We start from the raw sequence: 15203 nt of genomic DNA, 5'->3' as shown, positions 1-15203 counted from the left end.
TTGGGTGTGAAGAATTCTGTTTGTTGTATTTGGCCTTCATGTTTAGCGCTGTTGAGAGCATTTGTTGATGCAGTAGCCTGTTTTGATGGGCGAACACCGTGTTTACTCCTGCCGTAGTGCTGACTGTACACGTCCGAGAGCCTCTGTTCTAGACCAGAGAGAGAAACAGAACTCAGCATGATGATAGTGGACACAGCTGAATTTCTGCGTCCCAAATGGCACCCTATTGCCTATATAGTGCACTATTTTAGCACTTTAGGGAATATATTGCCATTGGGGACACAGCCAACAGCCCTGGCAGTTTTATTAGGAAGTCTGGTACCATGCTGACTGGAGCGACAAAGAATGGGGAGTGCAGCCATTGCCAATTTCCAAAGCCCCTACTTAGCCTGGTTTGCTCGTGGCCTCACACCCCGGCCTGAATACCGTTCCCATTTTAGCAAGGTAATCTCTAGCCCTTATTACAGTTATATGACAAGGCCCATGTCTAGGCTACAGGGGTGTTTCTCAACCTCCAGTCTGTGCCCCCCAAAAGGAAAAGACATAGCTTGCCAGTCCCTGGTATGAAAAGGACTGCAAAACACTGGTTTTAGAGGACCCGATACTGACATCTTGCTCCAGTATAACTGACCAGAGGTCGACCGATTTATGGTTTTTCTACGCCGATACTGATTATTGGAGGACCAACAAAAAAAAAACGATACCGATTATTCGGACGATTTTTATTTGATTTATTTGTAATAATGACAATTACAACAATACTGAAGGAACACTTATTTTAACTTAATACATCAATAAAATCAATTTAGCCTCAAATAAAATAATGAAATATGTTCAATTTGGTTTAAATAATCCAAAAACAAAGTGTTGGAGAAAGTAAAAGTGCAATATGTGCCATGTAAGAAAGCTAACGTTTAAGTTCCTTGCTCAGAACATGAGAACATATGAAAGCTGGTGGTTCCTTTTAACATGAGTCTTCAATATTCCCAGGTAAGAAGTTTTAGGTTGTAGTTATTATAGGAATTATAGGACTATTTCTCTCTATACCATTTGTATTTCATATACCTTTGACTATTGGATGTTCTTATAGGCACTTTAGTATTGCCAATGTAACAGTATAGCTTCCGTCCCTCTCCTCGCCCCTACCTGTGCTCGAACCAGGAACACATCGACAACAGCCACCCTCGAAGCATTGTTACTCATCGCTCCACAAAAGCCGCGACCCTTGCAGAGCAAGGGGAACAACTACTCCAAGTCTCAGAGCAAGTGACGTCACCGATTGAAACGCTATTAGCGCGTACCCCACTAACTAGCTAGCCATTTCATATTGGTTACACCAGCCTAATCTTGGGAGTTGATAGGCTTGAAGTCATAAAAAGCTCAATGTTTGAAGCATTGCGAAGAGCTGCTGGCAAACGCACAAAAGTGCTGTTTGAATGAATGCTTATGAGCCTGCTGCTGCCTACCATCGCTCAGACTGCTCTATCAAATTTTAAATCATAAACTTAATTATAACATAACACACAGAAATACGAGCCTTTGGTCATTAATATGGTCGAATCCGGAAACTATCATTTTGAAAACAAAACCTTTATTCTTTCAGTGAAATACGGAACCGTTCCGTATTTTATCTAACGGGTGGCATCCCTAAGTCTAAATATTGCTGTTACATTGTACAACCTTCAATGTTATGTCATAATTATGTAAAATTCTGGCAAATTAATTACGGTCTTTGTTAGGAATAAATGGACTTCACACAGTTCGCAGCGAGCCAGGCGGCTCAAACTGCTGCATATACCCTGACTGCTTGCACGGAACGTAAGAGAATTGACACAATTTCCCTAATTATAAGAAATTCATGTTAGCAGGCAATATTAACTAAATATGCAGGTTTAAAAATATATACTTGTGTATTGATTTTAAAGAAAGGCATTGATTATGGTTAGGTTTGGTGCAACGACAGTGCTAAATCATCACCCGTTTGGCGAAGTAGGCTGTGATTCGATGAGAACAGGCAACGCATCGATTATTTGCAACGCAGGACACGCTAGATAAACTAGTAATATCAACCATGTGTAGTTAACTAGTGATTATGTGAAGATTGATTGTTTTTTATAAGTTTAATGCTCGCTAGCAACTTACCTTGGCTTCTTGCTGCCCTCGCGTAACAGGTAGTCAGCCTGCCATGCAGGCTCCTCGTGGAGTGCAATGTAAGGCAGGTGGTTAGAGCGTTGGACTAGTAACCGGAAGGTTGCAAAAACAAATCCCAGAGCTGACAAGGTAAAAATCTGTCGTTCTGCCCCTGAACAAGGCAGTTAACCCACCGTTCCTAGGCCATCATTGAACATAATAATGTGTTCGTAACTGACTTGCCTAGTTAAATAAAGGTGTAACAAATTAAATAAAAATCGGTCCAAAAATACCGATTTCTGATTTGTTATGAAAACTTGAAATCGGCCCTAATTAATCAGCCATTCCGATTAATCGGTCGACCTCTGTAACTGATGATCGAGCTGTGAACCCTGCCAACCTTGAGTTTTAAAAAAAGAAGCTTGTTCTTTCTCCCTCGCTCTCTTACTTAGCTTTTGGTGAGTGCTTTTACATGTATGTTTCCAGTCTGAGCCATCTTGACTACGTGGTGGCCTCACATCGCCCCAACGCTACTTCCCTCATTTTTCTCTCTCCTTCCTCTCTTCTCTCTCCAGACTGCAGAATCCAACTGGGCCAGGAGAAGAATCTGCCCATTCAGCACAAAATGAAATATATAATGGTGTCTAGAGCGGCCAGGAAGAAGTAGACAAAATGAGTTCCTTTATTACAACACAGGGCACAGATTTGGCCTAGAATTAGCAAAGATGCTGTCATCATGTACAGGTCCCTAGACTGTTCTGAGCGCGGTGTCACTTAGCTGGAGCATCACCTTGTCTCCCACACCTCTCCAAACTGATCGGGGACCTGTCGATACATGTCTTCTCATGTCCCCTGGCTGCTTACAAAACTCTGCCAATCAGATCAGTAATAAAACATTATGAAAGCAATGCCAGGCCCATTGTGTGCCAAGGACCTTAAGTTGTGTAACAGCTGCCTTCAGCAGCACAATAAATCTAGGGCTGTGTCTGAAACCATACCCTATTCTCTTCATCGTGTACTACTTTTGACCAGGACCCATAGGGTGCCATTTTGGTCGCAACCTAGGTGGTGTTATGTGGTTTATGAGCGGAATTCTACTGATATATTGTGCCTGGGGTGCCTTCACTAGGCTTAATATTACTGGGCTTTTATTATTACTGGGCTTGTTATTACTAGGCCTATTATTTTGCATACAAGATAATGAAACGATGCATTGTGTAATGCTGGCGTGTGTGCCAGCTGCTGAGACAATTGGATACAAGTCAACGTTAGTGAGGGGATGTGTGGGTCGTGGCGTTGAATAGACCTGAATGGTGTTTTGTCTCTCGCTGTCTCTCTTCTCTGTCCTAACCTCTCTTGCCCGCCTTTATCACTTTCTTTCTCTTGCTCATTTTTTTTGAGATATGAAAACAGCTGACAATTATTGATTTTGGGAACTAGGCTATTTCATTAAATGTCACCGTTGGAGATACAATGGCTAGAATATCTTCTCTGATGCGTCTCACTCTCTCAATTCAATCAACTTTATTAACATGGAAGGTAAAGGAGTTTGCGTTGCCAAAAGAAATGAGTCCCACACTAATAATCCTTTCTCTTTCCATCTCTCTCTCAGGCCTACGAGAGGCGATTCCCCACGTGTCACCTGATTCCCATGTTTGTGGACAGCGAGGTGTTGGAGGAAACTGAGAGCGAGGACGGATCCATACACCAGGTCCAGCGCCGTTGCAAACTGGACGTGGACGCCCCTCGTCTCCTCAAGCGGGTACGGTTGACGTCGCTAACCTGTTGCTAACTTCTCTCTTGAGTCTTGTCAGTCAACCAATCAAATGTATTTATAAAGCATTGTCAGTCGACGTGAGTCTTGTACTTTAAGTCAATCAATCAACCAATCCAATGTATTTATGAAGCCCTTTTGTACATCATTGTCACAAAGTGCTTTACAGTAACACAGCCTAGACCCCAAAGGCCAAGCAGAAGCCGTTTGAGTATTGTTTAAAGTTTCCGCTCAATGTTTCCAGGTTTCTATGAAATATGACCTAGAGTTACTTAAAATTTGTGAATTAGTTTTCAATTCAATTTTTAAAAATTAAAAAAAAGTTTAAAAGTAGTCTTTCTGTGTTGGAATGGTGTTGGCTTACCCCAACCACAGAGTGGTGTTGACGTATACCGGTCATTAAAAATATTGATGTGAGTAGATCGCTGATTGGCCAGCTCATCCTCCTCAGGAAGATGACATCATGTTCTATGAGGAAATAGCAAGCATTTTTTAAACGGTCTGTTTGAGATACAAGTTTGATATTTGAGCGTTTTTCTCCAATTTATGCTTTGGCCACAAATACGAGTATAGGTCGAGTCAGCAACATTATTTGGATACGAGTTAACAGAATATTCATTTTAAGTGAGATTTTCAGGGGACAGTTTAAATAAAGTTGCATTTAAAACATCCTTAGCTTGTGTTCTAAGCGAAGCTGACATGACGGGGAAAAAATGATCAAAAGACCTTAACACGCAAATCAAGCAACGGCCATTTTGTAATCAGTGTATCCGTTTTTCCTTTTTGACCATTTGGTTTTGCGGCAACTGGTTTCATGAGTGTCCTTTGTGTGCAGATTGCGGGGGTGGACTATGTGTACTTCAGCCAGGAGAACACGCTGAACAAGAGAGAGAGGACGCTCCGCATCGAGTCCCACAACGAGACCTTCTCCAACAGAGTCATCATCCACGAACTCTGCAGCTACTCGGTGTGTTTGAAGCCACACACACACATGTGCATATACACACACACACATGCCATACACACACACACACATGCCATACACACACACATTAAAATGTAGCTTTGGTTAGAATGGTTACATAAGCTACCTGTCCATTCGCTAACACACATTCTGGCTTTAATTTGTCAAACGCATGCACGTGCACACACACACACTCACACTCAATCACACACACACACACACACACACACAAAGCCCTGTTAAACCACTTTGAAGCCAGCTGTCGGCAGCACACCTGTGCATTCACAATGTCTCTTCAAATGTACGGATCGAGCGGTGTTCCAACAAGCTCCTGATATGTAGCTACACACACGCCACTTCAGTCTTAGTTTTATATCACCTTATCTCACACGACACGACACGCACACACACACAGCCCTGTAAAAGCGAGTTGTCGACAGCACACTTATGTCTGAACCCCTTCCCTCCAATGCACTCACAATGCTTCTCTCCAAATAGACAGAGAAAGCTATGTTCCAACCAGCCTCTCATATGCTGCTTCCTTCCCACTGAATAATTCAGACCTCCCGTTGTTACCGGCAGCACACCGCCTCAACACACTCACACACTGTTCTGGAGTCAGTTCTTTCACACCTCCCAGGCGTTGTTGCAGCACTCCCTCCTCTGACCTCAGTGCTACTCTCACCAGGCTCCCATGGTGAATGAATGCGCTCGGAGTTAATGAGGTCAAGCACATTGCATTAGCGTCTAACGAGGCTAGCGTGCCTATTTTAGGTCCGTTATGCAGCTTTCCTTGTGAGGAACAGTTACGGTTAGCCCGCGGCTGCTAACAAGGCTAGGCAGCTCAATTAGACTGAGGTAAAGTTGGCTAAAGCTGACATATTTTGGTAGCCAGAGATAACAGGTATCCAGCACCGGAGCTAGCCGAAGAGCTACGCAGTAAAATAATCTCTGTCAGAAGTTGTGTGTCACGGAGGGATCACTGTATGACTTGCCTTGGTTTGCCTAGCGGTGTCTGACATTCAACACTCTCACTGCCAGGCCTATCTAACACACTCCACTCACTGACATTCAACACTCTCACTGCCAGTCCTGTCGAACACACTTCACTCACTGACATTCAACACTCTCACTCCCAGTCCTATCTAACACTCCACTCACTGACATTCAACACTCTCACTCCCAGTCCTATCTAACACACTTCACTCACTGACATTCAACACTCTCACTCCCAGTCCTATCTAACACTCCACTCACTGACATTCAACACTCTCACTCCCAGTCCTGTCAAACACACTCCACTCACTGACATTCAACACTCTCACTCCCAGTCCTATCTAACACACTCCACTCACTGACATTCAACACTCTCACTCCCAGTCCTATCTAACACACTCCACTCACTGACATTCAACACTCTCACTCCCAGTCCTATCGAACACACTTCACTCACTGACATTCAACACTCTCACTCCCAGTCCTATCTAACACACTCCACTCACTGACATTCAACACTCTCACTCCCAGTCCTATCTAACACACTCCACTCACTGACATTCAACACTCTCACTCCCAGTCCTATCTAACACACTCCACTCACTGACATTCAACACTCTCACTCCCAGTCCTGTCAAACACACTCCACTCACTGACATTCAACACTCTCACTCCCAGTCCTATCTAACACACTCCACTCACTGACATTCAACACTCTCACTCCCAGTCCTATCTAACACACTCCACTCACTGACATTCAACACTCTCACTCCCAGTCCTATCGAACACACTTCACTCACTGACATCCAACACTCTCACTCCCAGTCCTATCGAACACACTCCACTCACTGACATCCGACAAAATCTATTTTGATACAATCTCGTGCTGTGTGTGAATGTGCTGTCTGTTGCTTGATACCATCACAAAATTCCCCCCTACTATCAATATTTGTTGGCATATAACGGCACAACCTGTCAGTATTGGTATAATGCCAGTGCACAGTGTCATCGGTACGCACTCCCACACACAGCTGAGGATTTGTGGCTTGTAGTGTGCGTCAGCGCTCGGCACAGAGTCATATTGCCGTGTGTGGTTGCCACGGTAACACTTGTATCTTCTCTTTCGTGTGTGTGTGCAGGCCCACCCTGAGAATGAGGACTGGACGTGTTTCGAGCAGTCGGCCAGCCTGGACATCAAGTCGTTCTTCGGCTTCGAGAGCACGGTGGAGAAGATAGCCATGAAGCAGTACGCCAGCAGTATCAAGAAGGTGTGTGTGTGTGAGCCGGATCTGATCAGGGTCATATTCATTAGACACTAACAGTAAGTAAACAGACTGAAAGGTAGCGGGACTACCTGAACCTTGTCCAATAAGAAATGTTGGCTTTCGTTTATTGTTGGTACGTTGCGCCCTACTGAATACAACCCAGATGTATCCTATTTAGAGAATTCACCAGACGTTAAACATTCCCCTCATGCAAAAAATTATGAATCCAACTAGGCTCCATTTCAACTCAATAAGTAAATTGACATTCCAATTTTTAAATCACCTAATTGTATTGGGAATTTAATTCATCTCCTGCATTGAGTTAAATGAAAAGGAACCCGGCCCAACCATGGAATCCAGTGTTAACACAGCAGACATGCCATTGGGCCGTGAGTGGTGAGGTCTAGTTCTAAGTGGCTCTTATTATGTAATGTAAGCCAATTTGCCGAGCCAGTGTAAACAAAGGTAAGCTCCTATTTAGCCTCCTTCCATATTAGTAACTCTAACTCTCTCTCTTCCTCACTCTGTCGCGCTTTCTCTCCCCCACCTCCCCCCTCCCTCCCTCCCTCCCTCCCTCCCTCCCTCCCTCCCTCCCTCCCTCCCTCCCTCCCTCGTCTTCAGGGTAAGGAGATCATAGAGTTCTACCTAAACCAGCTAGAGGAAGAGGGGATAAGCCACGTGCCCCGCTGGACTCCCTCCCTGGATGCTCCCTCCTCCTCCTCCGTCACCATCAAACCTGTCTGTGCCACCCCAACGCTCCTCCAGCTGGAGCTGCCTGTCACGCCCGCCGTCTCAATCCCCGTGTCCACGGATGCCAATGACCGTGAGATTGCCAATGCCAGCAATAATGATGCCACCCAAAGTGATGCCACCAGCAACGATGCCACTAACCAACCTGACGACCAGACGGAGAATCAGACGGGCACGCCTGATGGTTAGTACTAATGGATGATTGAGACACTGTTCCAAAGTTTCAATACGTTAAAGTGGCGTTTAGCTATGTGATTGATTTTGAATGAGATTGAATTGACTGACTTGAGAATTCCCCAAATTGTGTGTGTGTGTGTGTGTGTGTGTGTTGTAGACAAGTTGGATGCAGACTACATCAAGCGCTACTTGGGAGACCTGACGCCTCTGCAGGAGAGCTGTCTGATCAGACTACGACAGTGGCTGCAGGAGAGCCACAAGGGCAAGGTGAGACCCACACACACACCCGTACAGTTTTCAATACACACATACTAAAGCATATCCTATCTTTTAAAATCATACTCTGCTACTTGAGACACAAACATAGAGGCATGTGTGACGTGCTCACACGCGCACGCTCTTACCCTGCCCCCTCTGAACCCCCCCCCCTTGAAGACCCTTACCCTCACTCCCTCCTCTCCCTCCTCGCCACCTTTCCAGATCCCTAAGGACGAGCACATCCTTCGTTTCCTGCGGGCCAGGGACTTTAACATGGAGAAGGCCAGGGAGATCCTGTGTCAGTCCTTAACATGGAGGAAACAGCACCAGGTGGACTATCTGTTAGAGACGTGGACCTCGCCACAGGTCCTCAATGACTACTACACTGGAGGGTGGCACCACCATGATAAAGGTATGGAGACGGAGAGAAAGAGATGCCCGGGCATGCGCGCGCATACACGCACACAATTAGTCGCTAATAATTGTCACGGAGTCTTGATTTGATGTAGAGGGGCAGTCTGATGAGGATCACAAAATACAGTTGTCGCTCAGAATTAGACACGTGGCACAAACCCTCCTGTACTCGTGTTATTTACGCATGGTAAAATAAAACTGTTGCGTGTGCCCTGTTTCTTTGTAAGTTAACAGAAGTAACTTCCCAAAATGTCACTTTTTTATTTCACTGTAATCGAAAAAGAAGTCCCTGTCTAGGCCACTACGTCCTGTCATACACCATATTCGTCCAACGAAGGAATACAACTTAGAATTGACTGCATTGCAGTTCACCAGTCCCAGTTTCAAAAACATTGTTATTGTTGTCTTCACGGCAGTCCCAAGGCATTGCCCTCACCACACAATTAACTGTAGAAGAGCCTAGTTTGAGGAGTGGAATAGCCTTTCACCTGTTAAGCAGCGCAAGAGAGACTCCTCAAAAAGCTGGTACTGGAGTCTAACGTGCTTTTTGAAGTCTAGTCATTGCACAACCAAATAACCATTCGATGTGCAATCGTGTGTTAAACTGTTTTGATGACCACGATTGGAAAAAGAGCTACTGTTTTTATTTCTCAATCTCAACCGGTAATTAAAGCACGCCTCCCATTCGCCGTTGAAGTGCATAGGCTAAAGTCAACTGTAGGCAGGCTATCAGCAGGTCACCCACCACTTTACAATGGGAGCTTGAGGCAGTATAATTGTTTGAAACTTGAACGTTTTACTTCACTTCAAATAATGAGGCATGTCTTACCTTGCTTCAAAGTAGCATAGCCAAGATTCCAGCATGAATTTTATAAAGACTTCCCCATACCATTTAACCAGCATGAATTTCATAAAGACTTCCTCATACCATTTAACCAGCATGAATTTTATAAAGACTTCCCCATACCATTTAACCAGCATGAATTTTATAAAGACTTCCCCATACCATTTAACCAGCATGAATTTTATAAAGACTTCCCCATACCATTTAACCAGCATGAATTTCATAAAGACTTCCTCATACCATTTAACCAGCATGAATTTTATAAAGACTTCCCCATACCATTTAACCAGCATGAATTTTATAAAGACTTCCCCATACCATTTAACCAGCATGAATTTTATAAAGACTTCCCCATACCATTTAACCAGCATGATTTTTATAAAGACTTCTTCATACCGTTTAACCAGCATTTCTCACCTGTTCTATTGGTTTTCATATTAACTTTGGCTTCTGGACAACGAAATAAAGGCACAATCCTGGTCAACCCATCCTAGTTGTTGCTATTAGATTCCCCATCTTTCTACGTTTCAAGCAGATATTTTCATCTCTGTCATATTTGGAACCACTTGCATTAGGGGTACTGTTTTAGAGCTGTGTTTTACCACTAGTTGCATTTTGGCAAGTGTTTGAAAATGATGCTTCATTAGCTGCTTCATTACAGGAGTTGCATGTTCAATAGGTTATAGGCTTTTGACTGTTTAGATGATAGGCTTGCTATTGTTGCGTGTTTCTCGTAATGAAAAATATCTATTCCTTATATGCATTCATAATATTTTACTGTTTAGAATTGTTTTTACCGTTTGTTGACTGGTTAATCAGGGTTGGTTAGCCGGAAGCAAAATAGACCGAAATATGCATCGCTAGACTATACAAATATACTTATGTCTGTGTGACTTCCAGAGGGTCGTCCTCTCTATATCCTGCGTCTGGGACAGATGGACACCAAGGGGCTGGTCCGGGCCCTGGGGGAGGAGTCTCTACTCAGACACGTGAGTGGGCCTCGTCTGCTGTCAATCACACATGTGGTAACTAAAGTGTGTGCGTTTCTGTGTGTGTGTAAGCATACCTACATTGTGTGTTTTAACCCTTCAGGTTCTATCCATAAACGAGGAGGGCCTCAGGCGCTGTGAGGAGAACACCAAAGTCTTTGGCCGACCAATCAGGTACACACCCCGTTGCTGTTTGGTAGTAGCACCACCACTCCCTCTGATAGGTCACGTGGAGTCTAAGCCATATTGTATACACCCATCCAGGCCTCTCAGATCTACAGGACACAAGTTCTGTGGGAGAAGGGGACTCAACAAGTAATGAGTCCTATGGGGCCTCTGTAGCTGTTGCTAAGCTAATGTGTATCATGGGAATTGCCTTGGTGCAGTGGGGTTATTAACGCAGAGACTGCGGAGTGTGCTCTTTAAAGTTAAAGCTATCTCTAGGCAAGATGGAAAGAATGTGGAGGGTTCCTCTCTGAAAGGTGTGGGTGAGAGAGAGAGACAGGGGGAAATTGATTAAGTGACAGAGAAATGGGGCGAGTGAGGGGTGAAATGGAAGAGAGAGGGAAGGAAAAAAAGAGAGAATGTGAGAATAGGGGTGTTATCTGGCAGCTGTCGGGGTTATCAGATGGACGTGACTATGGAGCGAAGCCATGCAGGAATGTTTCTCAAGTGTCCTAGGGTGGAAAGCCATGGAGCTTCGCTCACGTAAGACGAGCGAGAGAGCCCCGGATTGAGAGAGTGGGAGGAATCCGTCTCCGTTTTTTGCCGTCAGGGTCGAATTTGGAAATGTAACGTGCATAGTACTTCAAATCTGTGCAGAGTACTTCAAATGTTCTCCATCCTCCTCTCGCTCTCTCCCCTCTAGTTGTTGGACGTGTCTGGTGGACCTCGAAGGGTTAAACATGCGCCACCTGTGGCGACCGGGGGTTAAGGCCCTTCTGAGAATCATTGAGGTGGTGGAGGCCAACTACCCAGAGACCCTGGGACGTCTGCTCATACTGAGGGCTCCTAGAGTCTTCCCTGTGCTCTGGACCCTGGTGAGACACTATGAAATGCTATGGCTGGAGACTCTTAAAGGGCACCCCATTCCCTATATGGTGCTCATAGGGCACTAGATAAGCTGCAGTTAGGCATGATGTATTTAGGTGGGAGCAGTAGGGTGTTGACTCGTCCCACCGTCTCTGTCCTGTGCACAGGTGAGCCCGTTCATCGACGAGAACACCCGTAAGAAGTTCCTGATCTACGCTGGTAATGACTACCAGGGCCCCGGCGGCCTGCTGGACTACATAGATAAGGAGGTCATCCCTGACTTCCTGGGAGGAGAGTGTATGGTGAGTCACTGTGTGTGGTGTCATCACCCAACATAGTCACATTGTCGTGTGGTTGCCATGATAATGTTTGTATCCCTTTTTCGCGTCTGTGAGCGTCTGTGCATGCATATAAATGATATTGTCCTTGTGGAGCAGAATGACATGTACTTTCTATGATGCCTAATGCCTAATTCTGTGTGCAGTGTGAAGTCCCAGAGGGAGGCCTGGTTCCCAAATCTCTGTACCGTACCGCAGAGGAGCTGGAGAACGAAGACATCAGCCTGTGGACAGAGACTATCTACCAGAGTGCCAGCGTCTTCAAGGGAGCGCCCCACGAGGTGAGCCCCAACACAGTGCACCTCGGCTGGGGCGGAGCAGAGAGGACTCGAGGAGAGCGGGGCGACTCTGGCTGGAGCTGGAGCTTTTGAAGTCGTTTGTGTGTGTGTGTGTGTGTGTGTGTGTGGGGGGGGGGGGGGGGGGGGGGGAGAGAAATAAGTTCCTTGACCGACACTGCCACCCACTGGAGAAGTCCTGGAAGTGCATTCAAACTGATCTTCAGACATTTAGCCACTGTTCTGTCACCAATTGAACGTTGCTTTGAGAGGAATCTGCACCCATTTGTTCTTTTGTTTCTGTTACATAAAAGTAGATAGATTATATAATCTGTTATAAAAGGAGCCATGTGGTCACTAGTCGGTAGAAATCTGCTGTCTTATCTCCCTCTGTCATCTGTTCTTTTCTCTCGAATTCTTTCTCAATCTCTTTTACTTCTACTCTTCTCATCCCTCCCCCTCTTTCTCCTTTTCTCTCCCCTCCCTCCTTCAACCCTCCTCTCCATCTCCCTGCGTTCCCTCCCAGGTGGTGCTCGAGATCATCGACGCCGCCTCCGTGATCACCTGGGACTTTGACGTGTGTAAGGGCGACGTGGTCTTCCACCTCTACCACTCTAAGCGTGCCCCCCAACCCCCCCGCAAGGACCCCCTAGTGGGGCAACACAGCAGCGTCACCACCCCCGGGGGGAACAACGTCCAGCTCATAGACAAGTCCTGGACCTTAGGCCTGGACTACAGCATGGTGGAGTCACCACTCACCTGCAAGGAGGGGGAGAGCGTGCAGGTCAGCACTGGAGCAGCAGACTAGTTGTTCATAGTATTGAGAAAGACATCAGGCATGCAGGTGGCTCTTTGTCAGTGCCTGAGAGAATCTCTTGACTGAATGAATGAATTAAGATTGACTAATTAAAATATACAGGTTTGCGTATTACACCAATGTTAAAACTAGTTGTTTAGTGTTGCGTGTGATTTTTAAAATAACATTCAGATTGACCATGATTAAAACTTCTCATCTAATGCATCTCTTTCCCCCCACATCTCTCCCTCTCGCCGTCCCTCTCCTCCCCCTCTCGCCGTCCCTCTCCCTCTCGCCGTCCCTCTCCCTCTCGCCGTCCCTCTCCCTCTCGCCGTCCCTCTCCCTCTCTCCGTCCCTCTCCCTCTCGCCGTCCCTCTCCCTCTCGCCGTCCCTCTCGCCCTCCCTCTCGCCCTCCCTCTCCCTCTCGCCGTCCCTCTCGCCGTCCCTCTCCCTCTCGCCGTCCCTCTCCCTCTCGCCGTCCCTCTCCCTCTCGCCGTCCCTCTCCCTCTCGCCGTCCCTCTCCCTCTCGCCGTCCCTCTCCCTCTCGCCGTCCCTCTCCCTCTCGCCGTCCCTCTCCCTCTCGCCGTCCCTCTCCCTCTCGCCGTCCCTCTCCTCCCCCTCTCGCCGTCCCTCTCCTCTCCCTCTCGCCGTCCCTCTCCCTCTCACCGTCCCTCTCTCTCTCGCCGTCCCTCTCTCTCTCGCCGTCCCTCTCCCTCTCGCCGTCCCTCTCCCTCTCGCCGTCCCTCTCGCCGTCCCTCTCCTCTCCCTCTCGCCGTCCCTCCCCCTCTCGCCGTCCCTCTCCTCTCCCTCTCGCCGTCCCTCCCCCTCTCGCCGTCCCTCTCCCTCTCGCCGTCCCTCCCCCTCTCGCCGTCCCTCCCCCTCTCGCCGTCCCTCCCCCTCTCGCCGTCCCTCTCCTCCCCCTCTCGCCGTCCCTCTCCTCCCCCTCTCGTCGTCCCTCTCCTCTCCCTCTCGCCGTCCCTCTCCTTCCCCTCTCTTCCTCCTCTCGCCATCCCTCTCCCAGGGTTCCCACGTGACCAGGTGGCCCGGGTTCTACATCCTGCAGTGGAGGTTCCACACCATGCCGGGCAGCGCCTCCACCAACCTGCCCCGCGTGGACGACGTCCTCGCCTCCCTGCAGGTCTCCTCACACAAGTGCAAAGTCATGTACTACACAGAGGTCATTGGCTCCGAGGACTTCAGGTGAGTAGCAGTGTGTGTGAGCTGATACCAAATGGGTCATCAAAGTAAATGTAATTTATTTTTAAATCATACTGTATTTTGTGTTATTATTGTATTGTATCATCACTTTTTTCCATTTTATATTTTTTGTATACAATATTGACATTAATGTCCATTGTAGCCATTATGCAGTGCCAAGTGTAGGCTTCCCCTCCTAAAGAGAGAGGCGTCCTTTTTACCCTCCACTCTTTCTTTTCAATGCGCTCCTGTCTTCTTATCGCTCACCAACCCCTCTTCCACTCCTTCTGTCTCTTCCTGTGAAGAACGGCTTGCTTTGACGTTCAAAGTTTGTAAGTGGACTTGTGTTCCCTTAGCTTTGCATTGCGTTTGGTTGCTTACGAGAACTCCCATTTAACAGTTAGCGACAGCTCTGTAACATGCTAGCATCCTGACCCTTCGCGTATGGCTTTATTTGAGCATTACCTCACCAGCAATGCTAGGCTTTCTCTTTTGTGCTTCAGCTAGAGAAAGGCCACTCACACTCACTAAGCTAGCTAGTCTCACCCTTGCTTGCATGAATGACTAACAGACACATGCTTTTTTTTGTTTCGAGTTGCCTTCCTCCTTTGCCACGAAGGGCTACCTGTATTTCAGGGTTCCCCAACTGGCGGCTCGCGGGTGGTTTTATTTATTTTCATGTGGTTTTATTTATTTTCATTGTTGGACATAAAAGACTGATAAAAGGGATTTTTAATTTAGGAAATCTGTTCAAGTACTCCCATGCATAATAGAGGCACGTGACGTCATACAAATCTAAGTAAATGTAAAATGAATAGGTTTTAATTCAAATATGATATCTGTTTGGGCTTCTTGCGGTCAATTTACAGTCTACAAATGATTTGTATTTATGTTCCGGCCCCCCGACCATCTGCTCAAGACAAAATCGCCCCCCAGCTGAATGTAGCTGATGATCCCTGCTGTGTTTTTCTGCCTCTGCAAATTGGTTGATATGGATAAGAAGT

At 46.6% G+C, this 15203-nt stretch overlaps 1 protein-coding gene across 4 annotated transcripts in view; it reads left to right on the top strand.

Moving 5' to 3' along the window:
* LOC129839746 (SEC14-like protein 1) overlaps positions 1-15203 on the top strand; it is a 50354-nt gene that overhangs the window by 31660 nt on the left and 3491 nt on the right. Inside the window, exons 3-16 of one of the 4 annotated variants that reach the window (XM_055907361.1) lie at positions 3743-3892; positions 4740-4871; positions 7004-7132; positions 7751-8063; positions 8214-8323; positions 8537-8726; positions 10473-10561; positions 10665-10735; positions 11430-11601; positions 11761-11895; positions 12078-12212; positions 12733-12990; positions 14024-14202; positions 14505-14531. In XM_055907361.1, coding sequence (XP_055763336.1) covers positions 3743-3892; positions 4740-4871; positions 7004-7132; positions 7751-8063; positions 8214-8323; positions 8537-8726; positions 10473-10561; positions 10665-10735; positions 11430-11601; positions 11761-11895; positions 12078-12212; positions 12733-12990; positions 14024-14202; positions 14505-14531 — 2090 coding nt within the window. Of the gene's footprint in view, positions 1-3742; positions 3893-4739; positions 4872-7003; positions 7133-7750; positions 8064-8213; positions 8324-8491; positions 8727-10472; positions 10562-10664; positions 10736-11429; positions 11602-11760; positions 11896-12077; positions 12213-12732; positions 12991-14023; positions 14203-14504; positions 14532-15203 lie in introns of all 4 variants that reach the window. The other 3 variants (XM_055907359.1, XM_055907362.1, XM_055907360.1) reach the window with 3 other exon arrangements.

The sequence above is a fragment of the Salvelinus fontinalis genome, chromosome 40 (assembly GCF_029448725.1).
Source record: "Salvelinus fontinalis isolate EN_2023a chromosome 40, ASM2944872v1, whole genome shotgun sequence".
NCBI lineage: Eukaryota > Metazoa > Chordata > Actinopteri > Salmoniformes > Salmonidae > Salvelinus > Salvelinus fontinalis.
This window is presented reverse-complemented; position numbering and strand designations above follow the sequence as displayed.